This window comes from Lycorma delicatula, chromosome 5 (genome assembly GCF_047948215.1).
Source record: "Lycorma delicatula isolate Av1 chromosome 5, ASM4794821v1, whole genome shotgun sequence".
NCBI classification, from domain to species: domain Eukaryota; kingdom Metazoa; phylum Arthropoda; class Insecta; order Hemiptera; family Fulgoridae; genus Lycorma; species Lycorma delicatula.
In genome coordinates, this window is record NC_134459.1 from 13398365 (window position 1) to 13418541 (window position 20177).

A 20177-nucleotide genomic window follows, 5' to 3' on the forward strand; every position below is an offset into this window, starting at 1 on the left:
AAAACAAATTGTTAGGGATGTAGGATGTAGAGGGTATACTGAAATGAAACTACTAGCACTAGATAAGGAATCTTGGAGAGCTGCATCAAACCAGTCAAATGACTGAAGACAAAAAAAAATTGTTGATTTTAATAAATTTTAGGATGTTGTTTATCCCTGAGTAAAATTTTCATAGATGTCGTAAACATTTATTTTTATATATACGGTTAACGTTGTTAACAATGTTTAAAATTACAATTAAATTTACGAAGTGTATTCGCTTTGCTTTTTCCTGAATACCTGGTACAGGATTAATTTATTCAACCGTGAACAGTTATTCGTGATTTCTCTCTTAAAAAAGAAAAGAAATGAAAATAATAATAATAAAAACGAAAGTGTTTTAATTTTTTTTCCTAGTTGATTTTATATTCGGTCCGTGTTAGTAGACTACAAACAGAAGCGTGCTTCATGTGTTAAGTCATTGGCAGGAATTAATTTGGACTGACCAGTGTTGTCAGTTAATGAGAGGGTGTGATAAACTGACCGCCAGTGCTGGGACAAGGTCACAGCCCAAATAATAAATCAACGCAGTCCGGTTCGTTCTGCGCTGTTGCCATTCTCTCATATAGGCTATGCGCGCCTCGCGCCGCGACTTCTCTGCTATTATAAATGGATGGATGGACGGGTATAGTGGACAGCGCGCACGCGTTATTCTCGTCATAAATGACCGCTACATCTTGTCAATTAATGACAACTGTTTTGTGTGTATGTATATTATTTACACCATTCATTCTGATTTATTTTTTATTATTGACTTTTTTTTAAAAATAAACACTAGTTTTAAAAATGTCAGTTTATTGACCTACCTAAATACTAATTATACAGAATTCAAGTACATAGTTAATAAATTACATTTGGAAAGATTGTATGTGTTTATCTTGTTGTGAACTGTTAACTAACTGTCATTTGTATGTCATTATATTGCGCGGTTGATTTATCACGTTTTGCCTTCATTAAATCAAAGGTTGTCCGTTGTCTATATATATTTGAACAAAATTGTGTTATTAACGAGCAATAAATTTTATTTTTTATTTATTTTTTTTTTTTTACTTTTCTTGTCGATTTATTGATACTTCTCATCTCTCTCTGTCTATCTAAATACACTTTGGATACATTCTCTCGTTGCTTTTCTGTCATATCCATAACCCAAATATTTAAATCCATTTTTTAATGTTTCATTGATAAAAAATTTCTTATCGTGACATCTTCTTTCCTTCGTAATTGTTCAAAAAATTTATAATCGATTAACATAAAGTGTTTTGATTAATATTCAAACTTGAATAGCGGGTAATAAATCATTTTGTCTATTTGCTAGCAATAAAAGTATGACAAGTTAATGCCATAGTTCAGTATACTCGTTCAAACGCTTATTGCTGAATTTTAATTTTTAAATACCTAACGATGTTTTTATTATGTTGATTTATAATTTAATTAATTATTAATGCCTTTCTTTTTTATCCGCTTCCGAACAACTAACAAGCAATTGTAATTGTTTAAGCATGGGATTTGATAATTTTCACATAAAATTATGTGATCGTATCACAATAAATTAATTATTTCTACACTATTTTCGTTATCAACCTGTAGGTTTGAACGGTTTCCGTTTTATTTGCAAAAAACTTAAGTTGTTACCAAATCTTTGAACTTCTTAGTTCAAATGATTTTACTGTCGGAAGAAATGGAAAAAACTTTTACAATTTAGTTTTTAGTATGAATGTGTATATCGGTAAAAAATGTTGAAAATTAATTTTAGCGTATGTTTTTTCATAGATTATCTTTGTTAAATACTTATTATGGTGACTTAAGACTTGGATGACTTGAAGTTTATATTTTATTTATCTTTAATTCGAATATAATCCAAATTATATTTTAACGAATCTGAAATCGTAACAAGAAATGTGTAGCTTATAAACTATTATTTACATTACATATTACATTAAGGAAATTTTACAAATAAAATGAAATTGGATATTTTAGAAAGCTGTAATAGAAAATACCCAAGCATAAACATCTAAGAAAAAATATTAATAGCTATAAAAACAGTAAAGGAAAAATGTATTCCTTGTAACTTAAATATTAGAGTAGAAGTTGAAGACTAATTTCTTCCTCAAAAATCGGTCTAGACCTATACTATTTCAGTTCAGCTTAGGTTTATAAAACATTGATAATCGGTACTGTTGAAGTTCAGAGTGTATTTAAGTTGATAACATATTCTCATTCATGTTACATTATAAATTATTATTTCTTATTATCCGAGAGTCTAACGTAACGAGTCTAAATTAAGAAGTTTTAAAGTAAATATATATACATATACAGAGTGTATCACGAAGTTCTCCCGTGACCTTCATACTATATTCCACTTGTGAAAATAATAGAAAAAGTTCATATGAATGTATCTCCTAAAAAAATGCTTCGTTTGTGAGTTTCCTCTTTTTCTTTTTCTGTTTAGCCTCCGGAACCACCATAAGGTATTAATTCAGAGGATGATATGTATGAATGTAAATGAAATGTAATATTGTGCAGCCTCAGGTCGACCGTTCTTGAGCTGTATGGTTAATTGAGAACCAACCGCCAAAGAACACCGGTATGCACGTTCTAGAATTCAAATCCGTATAAAAGTAACTGCTTTTAACTAGGATTTGAACCTTAAAACTCTCAGCTGATTTGCGATGACAAGTTTACCAATGGACCAATCCGGTGGTATGTTTGTGAGTTACGGCTAGTGAAAGATTTCGTTCGGATTTCAGCTACTCTGGTGAAATGGGATCGTATCAAAATTTTTACGACGTTAATTAAGGGGCAGAATTAGTTATTTCTTCTGGTTTTTGACCTGAAAAGATGAATAAAATTTGTCCCATTACAGTATCTGCAGTATTTGTTGAGAAAGCTGGGGGTGAAAACCAATAAATTGGGATAAAAAAAACCTTTATTTTATGTTTGATCTACAATTACATTGTTAAATGGATAATATACGCATGAAACAAAGAAAAGTTAGAAAAATTCGAATTTTATTTAGAGACAGTACACTAGACCAGAGTGCATTACACGTACCAGTTTATAACAAATGTTTAAAAATAAGCCCGCCAATTTCAACACATTACTTCGCATGCTTCTGTCCTGCTCCTCTCTTTTTAATTCTTCAGGAATACCCTTAAGTCGCTCAGCCGTACCCATTGTGCAAAAGAATTTCTCACGAGAATGTATTTTTGTTTTGTATACAATATTTTTCATCCATCCTCAGACGGAAAAATCTAAAGGTGTTAGATCAAGTATTCTTGGTACCCAGGAATATAGACCTCTACGACCAATCTGTTCATCAGAGAAATGATGATTTAAGTGAGTAGAAACGGTACAAGAAAAGTGGGGAAACACGCCATCGTGTTAGAATTATACTTTGGGTCTCAGCGGTATAGGAATACCTTAAAGTAACTGCGGCAATTTTTCTTGAAGAAAGTGCAGGTAGAGTTCAACATTTAAGAGGTCAAGTTATATGATTAGTCCAAACAATTCATTCTGAAGAAGGCCGCATTGGCGCTAAATTGGTGTTGAAAATCGCCTTCCGCCGTTTCTTGAGATTTTACTTCTGCCCATATATGCTCATTACGCAATTTGTTGATGCCATCTCGAGTGAAATTTTCTTCGACGGTAAACAAGTATGTAGAGTTGTCGATTTGTATTCCATCAGTTGCAGAACACAAAGCGAAGCGGACCGTCTATTGGATGTAGATATTTAACTGACTGTTTATGATAAGAATAAAACGCTTTTTGTCTAAATGTCCTTCAAACCATCTTAAGCGAAGTTCGATCTGCTTAGAAAGACATGTACTCACGCCTGGATTGCGCTGAACTGTATCGATAATAATTCCATCATTAACAGCGTCGTGTTGGAGAGATCATTCATTACTGGTATGAACGCTAGGTAGTGAGTGAACCTGTATCCCGAAAGTTTCGTAAATTTGTGCTAATCGTGCGATTATAGAATCCTGCGATTCGGAAAATGTATTTCATATTCTACTGCAGCAGCTTTAGCATTACCGTTACACACTTCCAGAATGAATACCATATCAGCGTATTTCTCTGTCGTAAATAAATAACGTATTCTTTTAATTGCAAATTGCACTTTCAAACTAAAAATCGTAGAAAACTTCGCCAACGACAGCATAGTTCACAGTATCTGATATACTTAATCTACCTTACAGAATAATTTAGATTCTAATACTATAGTATTGATCAGCTGTTGCATCAGCTGTTGCAGTTTTATTGCCAACTTTGAAATAATAGTTTTTCAAATTATTGTATTTTTGACTTTAATAAAAAATTATTTTCTAAATAATTTTTATTTTACAATTGTTGTGCAATTTCCAGTTTTTTTTTGTTTTTTTTTTTAATTTCTTAACATTATTTCATAATTTCTAACATAAATTTCTTAATTTTGTTATTACTAATTTTTCACATCACCACAAAAGAAGTTGGTTTTTTTGTCATTAACTAAGTATTTTTCTAACAAATTTAATAATTTACTGTTTCTAAATGGAATTCTAAAAATTCAGTTAGAATTTTTCTAACTATTCTTTGTCTTATTCATCTTATCTTACAGCATTTTATTCAGAATTAAATTCTCTACAAGTTTTTTTTAAGGGTTTTATGTATTTTTACCCATTTAACAAAATTATTATAGGTCAAACATAAAAAAGAGGTTTTTGTACCCCAATTTATTGGTATTCACTCCAGATTTTTCAAAAGCTACTTAGATACGGTTCTGAGATTTACTATTATAATCAAAAACCATAAAAAAACATCTAAATTCGCTCTTTAATTTACTTTTTCAGCAGTTCAGTAGTTTCATTTCAGCGGAGAACCAGAAACCGGGGTGAAATTTTTCAGTATCCGTTACTCGTTAATGAAGCGTTTTCGGACCCATGTTTACATGAACTTTATTCATTAGTTTAATGAGAGAATAACGCATTTGAAATTCAGCAGAATTCTCCGGGATACTGTATATATATATATATATATATATATATATATTAAAGGTTTCAGATGAATAGTGTGGTAAAAAATAAACAGATGTAACATTCAATCATTGTGTCAACTTTTAATGGAGAAGAATATTTATGCTGGTTAAGTTTTTTGGGAAATTTTAGATTTAAAAAAATTAATTATTTATATAAAAATTAATTTTTTATATTAGATTTAAAATTAATTATTAAATTAATATCGTTGAGTTGTAACTATATAGTAAATAATTATATCATTTTATTAGATTCTTCCTTTAAAAACAATATAATAATAACAAAGATTGCATGTGTATAATTAAGTCATTTAAGAACATATCTGATAAAAAATATCGTTTATAAAAAAAATAATAAATGTTATTGAAATGAGGTATAGTATTGGGCGTGATGTTTTTGCACCTGAATTACTCGCTAATTAACGATCAGTGTGTATTAGTATCCATAGCAACCATTCACCTGGTCAGGCCACGCCTTTATGCACACACAGTTGCCAGGTTGCATCATTGTTTACTTTAGTATAAACCACATTTTTCGTATTGATATTTCGTAAAAAGAGGAGTCCAATATTTTATATATAATAAAAAATGTATGCTTGTGCGCGCTTCCAGAGTTATTGTAATCGTCACTATCAATTCTTATCAACGTTTTGCTAAATTTATGAATTTTATTATTTTTTTTAACGTTCTGATTCTTGTTGCTTGTTTATTTCCTTGTTTTGTTTTATTATTGTTTTATTTTTTGTCTGTCGTACGTGTTTCTCTACACGCGTGTGCATCGTCTTACGTGTTTGTGCAATTTCGAAAATTTGAAAATCGCTATAAAATATGAATTCTGTGTAGATATAAGGCAAGAAACCATGGTGCGGGGAACCTATATGAATTATTCAAGTAACTACATAAAAAATGAGTCTCATCTCTGGCATGCAATCTCCATGGGATCCCCGTTCCAAGTCCTAGTCTCATGAGTTTGAGGTCCCTCGGGAACCGCTACACGACACTTCACTTAGGTGTTTTGGCCATAGTTTCTCTTTCTCTTTCCACCCTTCTCTCCTTTTTCTCTTCCTCCTTTACCGCCCCCTTTTCCTATTATTCATCTGCTCTTGAATATGCATTCATATTTTAGATAGGATAAGAAACAGTGCTGCTGCCTGGCTGAATATCTCCTTAGTCATCTAATTGGATATTATTGTATAACCAATTAGACGAGTATTCTACTATCATATAACATAACTACAAGAACTAATAAATTATTTTTCTTAAAATAGATATCGTAAAGGATCGTTTTTTTTCCTTTTTTTAATTAGACTACGTCGTTGTACGATATCCTATTTAAAAATGATGATAGGCATTGTATGAACGATTTTTTTTCATAGATAAAATAATTTGCTTCGGTTACGATTCTGTAAGGCAGTATAGATAATTTTATCTTTTATTACCGTCATTATTAATGAAAAATATAATGCGAAAGTGTATAATTATATCTTTTTATTGTTCCTTATTTTTATATGAAGATTATTTTATTTATCCGGCACTGTTATTTATCCAACAGTTGCGGTTAGAGAAATTTATATTTTAATTATTTAAACAAATAAATTTCTTAAACGATTATAAATAAAATCATCGAAAAAGTTTCATTTATTTAATGATTAAAATGTATATAAAAATTCGTAGAATTTATTCGGTAAATTGGTTAACCGATGAAAAATATTTTATATAAAAAAAAGGATTGTAACTGGGATGCATTTACACGTAGAAAAGAGATTAAATGAATTAATTTAAAAAAAGTATAACTACCTAGAAAATGAAAAATGAAAAGCGCATTTTAACTTAATTTAGGTTTTACGTTACAAAATCAACGTCAACATTGATTGGTTGTTATATCAACTGTAATAAATTACAGTCATACATTTTAATGAATAATGGCATAAAGTATGGGTTGATCTTTTGGGTCTAATTAAAGGCACTGTTTTAGGAAAGATCGATTAAATAATTTACCAGAACATTATTAAGTTTTAGTTGTTCTTACAGTTGTCTTTCTATTTAACACATATTTTTATGAAAAAAAAACGAAATTTAACAAGAATTAAAAAGAATAGTTAATAATGGAATTTTAGGTGTATATGGTCAATCAAGAAAATTAGAATGAATTCGAGTAATTTACTATATAGAATTTGAAAAATATAACACAAAACGTTTTTATGTATAAAATTTTTCAGAATTAACTCTGGTATTAATAAAAAAAGTACATTCTCGTATATAAATGTCAATGTAGATAGCGTATTTATTTTTTTAAAAATACTTTTTTTACAAATGTATGTTAAGTTGTATTAGTTAATCATGTGTGGGAAAACACGAGTATTTTTATATTTTTGATCTGTATTCTTATTAGGGAGCCTTTTTTTTAGGTGGGAGAAAGTCTTTATTTTTAAAAAAAAATTATTAGTCTATACATTTTTAATTGGTTTATTGAAGATTTTGCAATTTGTAAAGTTATATAACTCATATTAAACATTAATGATACAAATTTTTATAAAATATAATATAATAGTTTATAATTTTAGTTTACAATTGAAACATAATTTGAATTTTGTTTTGTTACAGAGGCCGCCTTCGTCGTCCCTTTCGTACGGGGGTCACGGAAACGATGATGTCCGGTCCCCTGGCTCAGGGGGAACACCTGGACCCCTTTCACAGCAACCTAGTTCGCAACAGAGCCTAGATCACGGAGATCCAGGTACGATATTTTTAATCTAATTACTATATAGGTACATATCTATTTATTAATTAGATGTTTTGTATTTAGTAATTAGTTGTTTTGTATTATTTTAGGAAATATTAGGAAAGATTATTTTTATATCAATAGATATTAATGCAAACTTCTTCTGTCGTTTTTATGGCTCATATAAAGTTTTGAGGTACAAAAATTGAAATAAATAATTTAAGTAATAGCAGCTGCCAGGTTATATAAAGATGTTCAGATTAAAAGACTAGTAGACGACCTACAAAAATAATACTAATAATAATATGAATTCGAATATTAATGGATATGGGCTTTATAATTATTTTTTTTTTGCAGTATATTGAGTGTGTATATTTATACCCGCATAATGTTGTTACGCGAAATTTAATAGATATAATATTTTTAACTATTTATAACAAACGCTTTAAAGCAAATCGTTTTATCGTACCTATGTTACAGTTCATGTTTTCTGTATTATATATATAAAACGACCATTAAGGAAATATTTTTATCTGTTATATGACTATTACGTATAGTGGAAAAGAGTGTAATTTTTGTTCATTACGCTGCATTGTATACTGGTATACTACGCACTGATGCAAAGTATTGTACTTAATTCTTTATGTTTCCCTCCTCCCATTATTTTTAATGCAAATAGTTAATAACTATTTAAAAATAATAATCATGTTTATTAGGATATAAGAAAAAGTTTTCATCGTACTTGACCGATGCCTAAATCTTAAGAACCTCGTTTCAATTCCATAAGTTTTTTTTACTATTTTATTAAACTTAGGAAACGTTTTAAAGTTAAAAAAGGAATTTATCTATGAAACTTCATAATCGGGTGAGATTGCGATTTAAAAATAGATAACATACATTACAGTAATATTTTAATATTTCGAATCGCTGACGAAAAGATTTTTTTGTCATCAATCATTGTGCTGGTTTGTTAACGTCAAAATATTTATTTTTCATCTTCAGTTATTTGTTTATCTTTACTTTATTTTTACTCATTATCCCTTTATAACGAAGTTAGTTAAAAAAAAAACATGTTGTTCTTAATGTATGGCTTACTAATTTACCTTTTTTTTTTTTTTAATAAGATTTTGTTAAAAAGTTTTATGTATTTTTTCTAAATTTTCTATTGCTTATATAAAAAAATACATATGAACAATTAACACAAATATTTTTAAAAACATATATTTTTTTTATATTTTTGATCCGTTTTTGATGATATTAGACTAATTTATTACATAGGTCATCGAAAAAGGTTGCAGCAATTTAAAAAAAATCTCATCTCGGACATTACTACAGATAATCAAACCAGTATTAAAAAAAAAAAAAATAACCGACTCAAAAAACTTTTTTGCATTACCTCAGAATGTTTCAATATGAGCCGATAATCGATTTCTGCCCAGGTCGACTGGATCATCGCAGGCGTAACTGTTGCAATATCAGCGGCGATCCGTTGTCTTAAATATTGTAAATCCCTGACTTTTTCATTGTAGATAATGTTCTTAACGTATCCCCATAGAAAAACGTCTAAGGGTGTCAAATCTGGGCTTCTCAGAGGCCAAAGCACAGGACCGGCCCTACCGATCCAACGATTAGGGACATTTCCAGAACGAGTCGAACGCGTATGCTAAAGTGCGGGGCCACACCATCTTGTTGAAACATTACAGTAACGTTTCTTTCTTGTTCAATTTGGTCAGCTTGCGGAAAAACGTACAGTTGTATCATGATTAAGTAAACATTCCCTATGGTAGGAATCTCATGAATAAACCCACCGAGTTGGTCTAGTGGTGAACGCGTCTTCCCAAATCAGCTAATTTGGAAGTCGACAGTTCCAGCGTTCAAGTCCTACTAAAGCCAGTAATTTTTACACGGATTTGAATACTAGATCGTGGATACCGGTGTTCTTTGGTGGTTGGGTTTCAATTAACCACACATTTCAGGAACTGAGAATGTACAAGACTACACTTCATTCACACTCATACATATCATCCTCTGAAGAATTATCTAAACGGTAGTTACCGGAGGCTAAACAGGAAAAGGAAAGGAAGTAGTCTCATGAATAAAGAATAGGCCGATCACACGATCGGACTTCAAACTTCACAACGCGTTTATTTTTGGGAAATCTCTGACATGCTGAATAATTTCATCGAGTTGTAGAGATCTCCATATCTTAAAATTACACCGGTTGACACAATCACCGACATGGAAAGTCGCTTCATCCGGAAACTTAACACGTTTTTATAATGTTTCATCATCGTCAATGTTGTTAAGCATTTTACTTGCATACACGTTTTGGACGATACGTAAGTTTAAAAAAAATTTGAGTTGGTGAATTATTAAAAGAATACTCGTTTAATTATCTCTAATAGTTTCTGAGATACAATTTTTTTAAATCGCTGCAATCATTTTCGATGGCCTGTATTAAAAATTTCCTTACATTACATTTTCTTATTTGAATTATGATTCGCTAAAATTAAAACTTAAAAATATTTTTTTTTTTTTTTTTTTTAATTTAATATTAAAATTTTAATTTGCTACTCTGTTATTTTTTAAAATATTAAATTTATATTTCATAACGAAGGTCTTTTTGTTTGCTTTTATCGTGTTTAAATTATGAATTTTAATATAAAATTATAGGAATAATATTTAATTTACATATTAAATATGAATATATTATATTTTATATATATTTTTTTTAAATTTTAAATTATTTCTTTAAGTATTAAGCTGTTTAAAAATTATTGTTTTTAGATTTAATTATATTTGAAAGGTTTAAAAAAATTCCGGATATTATGTGGAAAACACTTTTTGATTATGAAATCAATCAACAAAGTTACTTTATTTTATATTTCACCCACTAGAACGTATTAAATTATTTTGTTTTTAATATGTTTCGTTTATTTAAAAGTACACACAATTTTTTCTGAATATATTCATATGACTTTAAATATATTTATTTTAGGTAAGAATAGGTAGAACCATATTAATTACTGTTAACCTTATATATATGTAAAATTATATATATATTTTAATTTTAATATATATAATATATATAAAATATATATATTTTATATATATAAAAAACCAGTTACGTATGTGCTAAGAAAGTTTTACTTTTACCTTAGAAGATATTTGAAATGTATAATTTTTTTAATCAGGTTTATTTTATTTCTTTTAGTCATTTAAGTAATAATGTTGTTGTGTATATATATATATATATATATATATATATATATATAAGTAATTAAAATGATGCCCGTAGCTATTAAAATATATAAAATTATTTTTTCGTAATTGGAATAACTTTATATATTAGTATTAACAAGATCGTTAGGATATGTTTTGAGGATTTAAATTTATAAATAACTATATATAAATAATTAGTCGGTGTATTATATGTAATTTTGAAAAAAAGACGATTAGTTAGTTACAAAAAAAATGTTACAGTTATAATGGATGTAGAAAAGATATTATTAATTTCTTTTTTAAAATTTCTTAAAAAGGTTAAATGAAATTTAACAAGATTGCCTAAACTTGCGAATAGAAACTGAACTTATATACAATTTTACACGAGCTTACTGTACTATATTATAACCTGTTATTATTTACACTACACGTTAATGAATTTAAGAATACAAATGTGTTTAACCTCGAGGAAGATTAAGGTATAGAAAAAAAATGCATAAAATAAACTAACTGCCTCCTGCTTTATTCAGTTAGTACTGGTTCGTATACGGGTTAAATGTCTAGTGTATAGAAACGAATCCGTTTTGTTTAAAGTACTGTATCTTCTGAAATATAAAGATAACCATCTAGTTGAAGGTTGAAAATGATAAAGTGGTTGCAAGTTGATAAACGCGTCCGCTCTATGTATATATATATATATATACAGAATATATATATATATATATATATATATATATATATATACAGAATATATATATATATATATATATATATATATATTAGTGTTAGTAACAATGCTGACAGATTACCTTAGTAATTTATATTGTTGATATTTTAATCTTGTTGCCCGGCCTTATCGTGATGTTTCAATAAATCTTTGAAAAATATTATTAATTAGTAAAATCATTTTTTTTAAACCGGTTGGTTTTATTAATACCTAATATTAATCTTATCTACCTTATGCCTAGAATACTTCTTAATCTCTCGATCATTTGACTTCCGATCGACTCACGCTGACTACGTTGTAAACAATTATTATTATTATACTGGTATTATGATGAACTTATCTATCCACCCACTCAGCCTTTTAATCAACACTTCTGGTATTTTTTATTTTTTTTTTGCTACAAAATTCATTTACCGTTCTAATGAAATTTATTGATTCATTCATGAAAGCTTATACGTAAAATATTATTTACTATTTATATTTTTAAACGATATTTATTTATAAACTAGTAGAGCTAACGCATTAAATAATTAACAATATTTTATTTGCTTAACCTTTGTTATTATATTTACTTTTTTTCGTTTAAACCATTTATAATAGCATAAAAAACAACTTCTTTGCAGTTTTTCCTTTTCTTCCAGTATTTTTCATTTTACTTTCCAGGCTACATAGCGCTATAGCTCTTTAAGGAAAGTTTTATAATCGGTCCAATTTTGGTATATGCGGTTTTCACCGGATCTTGACGTTTTGACACCTAAGGAACCCAATAAACAAAAAAAAAAACGGATGGAAATTTTCCGGATATTAATGTACGCGCGCGCGTGTTCGTGTTCGACGTTGGCCTCTAAATCACCTTATCTTCAAAACTACTGCACCGAATTTTACTAAACTTGGTCAGATTACTTCTATGTATGGGACATTAATGCCATTAAATTTTCAACTTAAAATATCAAAGAGGTGATGGTATAAAGGGAGGTAACCCGCAGTATATCGAGATTTCGCCTAATTAAGGTTTTATTTTTCTAAGCGACATTTGTTAACTATTTAAAAATAACAATATTTACACAAAAACTTTTTTGAAATTCGCATTCTCACCCTAAAAATACTCTTGTAGGCGTCTGCTATGTTGTAACATCACAGGCGAGCGGTACAATTAAATAAATGAATAATATTTAAGGTGTAAAAAGGTTACTCGGTCTGGCTGGGTCTCGAATTCGATCGCGGGGTTGACTCTGTACCTGGTGCGGTTAAGCCTTGCGACTACAATTTATTCTATGTAAGTTTTGAAATTACATTAGTTTAGTTAGTGCTGACCTCGCCGCTAGTACCGCCACACCCACTTAAATCAAATATGGTATGCGCGCGAGGTTTAGTTAGAATCATTGAACTAAATAAATGAAAAAAATTATATTTAAATAAAACGATAAATATTTTTAATTATTTTGTTTTGTGTATTTGTCTGTAAGCCGTGCATCAGAAACAACTCAGTTTAGCCGCAAGACGGTAAAGTCTTACATTTGTTTTATCAGCCTTTTTTTTTATTAACTTTGATTTTCTTTTAGAGAAAATTTTCTTTTTTTTATTCTGAAAACTCTTGAAACTAGGTAAACCTGAAAACTCTTGACCTTTTTTATTTTATTTCTGAAAGTATTTTGTCCAAAATTTCTTCTTCTTTAATATTTTATTCCTTTTTCTTTTTTGATTTCTTGAAACCATTTATTTTAGATTTTAATTTAGAAAGATTATTAAATATATTCTTTTTGTTAATCTTTTGTCCTGCATTATTTTAAGTGCCCGTCCGTAAATGCCTAATTTCTTATAGATACTGGTATTTTTTCAATTTTTTTAATAAAATTCTTCAATTAATTTTTAAGATATTTTGACTTTTTACATTTACGTCTTAAAATCTTTGACTTTCTTAAAAGTTTCCCTTCTTTTTAAATTATTTTTTCAAGTCTTGACTCTTATACTGTTATCATTGTTTCTGTAGCATATAAGTGTTCTGGTGTAATGGTTGTGTTTTTTAAATTTTGGGTTAAAAAAAAGGGCTTTGGATTTAAAAAAGGGATGTTTTGTTAGTTGATAGATTAGTTCCGTTTTATTTAGTTTCATTTCTGAGTTAAATATTTCTAGTGCGTTATACTCTATTGTTATTTATTTTTTTATTAACAAATAAATTTCCACACGTCTTGTGCATGGGAATCATAAATACATATTTATATTATTTAATCACCTTTTTATACCAAAACTTTGTAAAATAAAAGACAGTGCGTCTTTGACTGTAGCATACTGTTTTAGATAACATTTATTATTAATTAATTAAGGTGCGAAACGTTAAGCGTTATGTTTATTTTTAAAAGTTTGAACATTTAAAATACGTTACTATGCAATGTTTAAGAAATAAACCGTAGTGCGATTATATAAAAAAAGAAATAAATTGTTATACTATTAAAAGCAAAATATTTATTATGAGTAACAATATTTAATAAAATGACTAGTATATTGTTATTATATTCTGAAAGTAGGAAATAACTAATAAGCATCGTGTAGTTTATGGACGTTTAATTTAGACTAGTTGTTTAAACGGAGTTATGAGAAAACTGTAAGAATGTGCTGCGATTCGGTAAATCGTCTGTTCGGATAAATGCCCTTCCGATAATCGACGTTCTGATATTTATGCTTTTATTGGACTCTATTGGTTTTTACATATCAGCTCGTGTAAAGTGAAGTAATATGTTTTATAGATAAGCTGTAGTCTGAAATTGGGAGTTTAACGTAATGCGTTTTTTGACCTCGGCCACATCTTTCTATACATAAACTTCCGCAGTAGAAAATCTAAATTATTCGGTCTTCTTCTTCGTTCTTGTTTTTGCTACAAAAAATTCTTAGAACGTTTTTTGATAACTTTTATAATCTATAATGCATATTAATTTAAGTAAATTTCTTCTACATTTTGAAGATATTTATTAATTCAAAAAAAAAAAATTAAGAAATATTTTTTTCGATGAATTAATTTTTTTAATTATAACTGAAATATATCTAGGTTTCATAATTGTATGTCAATCATTTTATAAACAACGATTGTTTAATTCCTTTTCTTTTCAAACAATACTCATTCTTTCATTCTCTTTAAACAATAATTTTTTTTCATTCAATAGTTTCAATTCATTCATCAAAATGAAGTAAGTAATTGAACTTTTATGATAATTATTCTTACAGGTTAATTAATGTCAATGTGTTTTGATATAGATCAGACGAATAATTAAAAATTAAAAATGATAAATTATGCTAGTTTTCTTCCATTTTTTTCTTGTAAGCCAAAAATATTATTTGTAAAATTTTCTGCCGATTCAATAAAATTAAAAAAAATATACCTATGTTTAAACTTCTTTATTTTCGTAACTGATTGTTAACAAATGCGCCTAAGAAAAATATGACCTTAATTAGGTGAAATCATGAGAAACCGAGGGTGACCTAGCTATACAGCCTTACCTTTTAAGTGTAAATTTTAATGGCATCAATGCCCCATAAACAGAAGTAATCTGACCACATTTGGTCAAAATCGGTCTAGTAGTTTTGGAGATGTAAGGTGATTTAGTGAGCAATACCGAACACGCACTTAAATACAAACTTTAACATCCGGAAAATTTTCATCCGGCTCATTTTGTGTTCCTCAGGTATCAAAATGTGAAGATCCGGTGAAAACTGCATTTGCCCAAATTGGAAGATTACAATACTTTCCATTCTAGAGCTATAGCGCTATCTAGACGGGAAAGTAAAAATGTGTAATAAATAAAAATTAAATGTTTCAAAATTTATTTATACGTAATATTCCTTTTCTGGTTAAAAAAAAAAGTATAGGACAAAACTGTCTTTATATATTTAAAATTCAGTTATGTCCATTTTTTATGCGTTATGATTTTAGATTAAATTTGTTCAGCGAGATTAATTAAACAAAATTATGATTTATATAAAAAAATTCAATTGTAGATAGACGAAAATTATTTTCTATTTTGATCAATATTATTATTATTATTATTATTATTATTTATTCGTAAAAAAATGAGTTTATTCATTTGAATGTTATTTATACTCATACGAACAAAAAAGGATTTAACTATTGTGAAGAAAGACGGACACTTCAAGAGAAAAATCCAACTACTCTTTAACATTTTACCAAATATAGGCCTAATTTTTTAAGACGATTCAAGATATACATTCTTGGTTGGAATTAATGAAAGTCCTGTTCAAAATGTTGTCCTGTTAAGCTTGTTTTAACAAAATTCCTTCGTTAAAAGTGGGAGATAATGTCAGATTTATTTCATCTGGTCCAAATTAACGAACGCCCACACATTAGTATCTCGGTCTGCTGAATTACGACTTTTGGAGATTTTCAACCGATTGCGTTTCTAGATTGTGTTAAAGTTTATTTATAATCATTTTTTCTGCCTATGGCGTTAATTGCTTAGTGTGTTTTCCTAGTTTAAAATAATATCTTATTTCATTTAATTTTATTTATCCTGCAGAATCCTTTGAGGAATGGAGTGTCTACATCTCCAAAGATTTCCTGCTTCTCTAAAGATTTTTACGGAATATTTTTACCTCACGAGATTATTTTGTTCTATTGATTTCAATGTATATTAAAATGTTTTTTTTTGACGTGAAAATATAAAATAAAAATTAGGTTTTTTTAATAAAAAAAATAGAAAATAGGTATTTTTTTTATTTATTTATATTGAATTACGTAACTGTAATAAAATCAAAATTTATAAAATAAATTTTCTTCTATTTTATTTATTTTTTATTTTTTTCAGATTATAGAAATAGTATATTAAATTAAACTTCGTTAAATTTTAAAGTCCATTATAAAAATCTAATCGTTTTGATAATTATCAACCTAAACTAAACAAACTTACTGACACTTTAAATTGTCTTTTAACTCATTTACATATTTTAAGTTATTTAGCTTGTTTTCCTCGACGCTTAACTAATTGATTTGACATTAATGGAAATTGTTGAAGGTTTTTTGTATTAAATTACAGCCTGAATAACTTATATAAAAGGAAATACTAAAAGAATCTAAAATTTATATTGGTAAAATTCTTTGTAGACGACCTTTGACAAGCGTAAGATAATGTAAAATCATTGACCGGACTTGTATGACTGGACTGGGCATGAGCTCTACAACTGTACACAAGGCCAAAGTTTTTTCTTATCTAAATTACGTTTATTTTTTGTCTGTTTTTTATTTATTTATTTTTATTTTATTTTAATTATTGGATACGTTGATTTTAAGTCAAGTAGACTAGGATTTTGTAAAGAAATTATATAATACATATTTAATTTGTTTCTTAGATGTTTAGATTTCCTTCTCAGTACGGGTGTCTTGACATGTTTCATATGGCACGCATTACTAATATATTTATTTATATATATATATATATATATATATATATATATCATATAAGGTATATATATATATATACAATCTTCTTTATTTAATTTAATTTATCTTTTGCTCAATAATGAAGTTAATCTATTGATAACTTGTATTAAGTAATTGTTTGAAGGACATGTTTGATTTGCTTTTAAAAAACAATTTATAAATAAATGGTTTAACAATTCATTTGATATTTTAGAATAAATTAAACATTTATTTATTATCGAGTTTACTGAAAAGTGTAATTATATTTCAAATATTTTAATATTATTACGAAAATAATTAATTAGATTCTGTTACAGTTATTTGCCGGGTATCAGAAATAAAAAAATAAATTTCCAATCACGATAAAAAAAGATTTTTTGAATAATTTTTTCTGCTGCATTAGTCAAAAACGTTATTGCTAGTTGTAGGCTTGAAATTATTTACAGGATTATTTGACGTCTTTACAAGAATAATTATAGAAATAAGAAATTAAAGTAATATAAAAAAAATCTGTACATATTACAATAATTTTTCGTAAATGAGTTTGTTTTCCCGTGATGCTACAATTTGAGGATATCAAATGTTTGGGAATGCATCTTAATTGTATGAAAGGAGCAGATAAAAACTGAAAGGATGCAGCTTGATTTGACAATAAATAATATGTACTAGTTGACTGGGAAACGGTCGCAACTTGTTAGTGAATCTAAGATGGAAACATGCAAATCAATTCTGAAACCTATTTAAACAAATTTTGGTGTACAAAGAGTATTTCGGTTTAATAGGGTGAAGCAAAAAATAAATCAGTTGTTGGAATATACGAATAAAGATTTTACGATCAACCGAATTATTTGCCACTAGTCTTTTTTTTAATAACGTGGATGTTACACGGCTTAAAAAATGCATCGTTTTAAACTTACCTGATGTATTTTAACAAATCTTTTTTTGTTTCGTAATGTGTATGTTACAATCTCTTCAACTAATAATAAGCAACCCTTCCACCTCAGCCCAGTGAGATGAGGATGTAGGACATGTAAATGAGGTCTGTTTCTGTACTCTTGACCGATCATTCCTGAGACGTGTAGGTAATTGGACCTCAACCACATAAATTACCGGCCTCATGGCACGAGTGGTAGTGTCTCGGCCTTTCATCCGGAGGTTCCGGGTTCGAATCCCGAACAGGCATGGCATTTTTCGCACACATTACAAATCATTCATCTCATCCTCTGAAGTAATATCTAACGGTAGACGCGGAGGTTAAACAAGAAAAAACCACCAAAATACACCGGTATCCACTGTATAGTGTTCAAACCTCTGTAAAAGAAACGAAGTTTACGAGGATTCGAATGAGTACCTTCGGATTCGGAAATCAGCTGTTAATAAATAATTTGCGAAGACGAGTTTACCACTAGACCACCCGGGTGGACTTAACAGAGTTAACATTTAGTTTTCTGAATTTGTAAGTTTCATTATATTCCTAGTCTGTGGATCAATCATATTTTCATTTTATAACGTGCTTGATAAATCAGCTGTTTTTATTTTCTTAATAATTTTGTTCGTAGCAATTAAAAAAATTGCCGCCTGCATCAGATCATTATTGTAATATATAGCTTATTTTTGTATTCTTCCGGTTTTTTCGGTGTGCATAGTTGAAGTAATTACTGTCACAATATATTATTATCATTTAATTATGCTAAAATAAATTTAGAGTGGGTGATAATCTTCTCTCTCCACCTCTTGCATATTTGAATTCAAGGAACTATTAATCCTAAAAAGCTCTGCCAGGTCGTAATTTTTGTTGTTATGGTCAAGGTTTAGAAATAATATTTTATACATTTTTCAGGTAACAATTACACCTTCGAAAGAAATGAATCTTACAGAATTTTGTTTGTAATTGCTTATTATATATTTTTTTCTAAATCTTTTTGAAAAGATAAACACACGTTTGCAGTTTTAAGGTAACGCGTAATGATGGAGCTTCAAGATATCTTTCCTTAAAATCTAACTCTAAATTCTTAAAATTTAACTCTTTTACATTCAAAATTAGAATAATATAGATTCTTATTATTAAAAAAATTTTTAAATCTTTAGGAATTGATTTATTATACATTACTGGTAATTAGATAAAAAATAAAAGCGTGATGAACATCTTATTGGTTGGAGTCTGATAAATCATAAGTTTAGATTATTAGATTGAGAATATCATTATTCGTAATTAATTCGATTTGGAAGTTTTAATTAATCTTAAAATCTTAAATATAACTTGAGTAATTCAAATTATGGAATTAATTCTTTCTGGAAACAACTAAACAATTCTTTTATCGCTATTCAGTAATGTTTTTAACAGTTCTATTTTTGGTAATAATGAGTTGTGACACGTGTAATGAATCAATAGACACGTGGCTTGTGAGGTTACAGATTGTAAGAGAGTCTTAATATTGGAGTTGAAAAGAAATGGAACACTCCCTTCTTTTTTTGCCATGTATGAGGTAAACGAATGGATTTAAAATTCCAACATGGCGTTTGTTTCAGCTACTAGAGTAAAGGCAAAATATATTCCAACACCGCCTTTACAGTTTTATTAAAGGACATTAATATGCAGTATGTTCTGTGAAAGATGTGTGCTTGTGTATGAATGCTCGTGTGTGTGTGTATATATGTAGTGTCTCAGACCCGCGTTTCATTTGCATAGCCGAAGGTGGATAATAACGTCTTCCTGCCGTCGGCCAACCGTCAGGCAGCAAAGACCGTCTGAATTCACTCACTGGACAATTTCAGTATATGAACTGAGTACACGCCCGTCTAAATACTAAAGAATACGATTGTTCTTTCCTCTTATTGTTGTTATACGTTTTCACTGCAGTAATAATGTTTTATATTTTATTTTAAATATAAAAAAAAATTTATGTACTTAAATGATTCACCACTTCGCTGCTTTTGGTATCGCATTCTACTTACTATGTGCTAAACATTAAGTTGGTTATTAAATAGATTGGAGAAATATAAAAATTTTGAAATAAAGGATACGAATTAA

At 28.4% G+C, this 20177-nt stretch overlaps 1 protein-coding gene across 9 annotated transcripts in view; it reads left to right on the forward strand.

The window, feature by feature from the left end:
* The window catches only part of hth (Meis homeobox homothorax), a 790031-nt gene that overhangs the window by 335595 nt on the left and 434259 nt on the right, over nucleotides 1–20177 (forward strand). For all 9 annotated transcript variants that reach the window (XM_075365656.1, XM_075365663.1, XM_075365654.1 and 6 more), the window contains one exon: nucleotides 7655–7787. In XM_075365656.1, the coding sequence (XP_075221771.1) occupies nucleotides 7655–7787 (133 nt within the window). The remainder of the gene's footprint in view (nucleotides 1–7654; nucleotides 7788–20177) is intronic.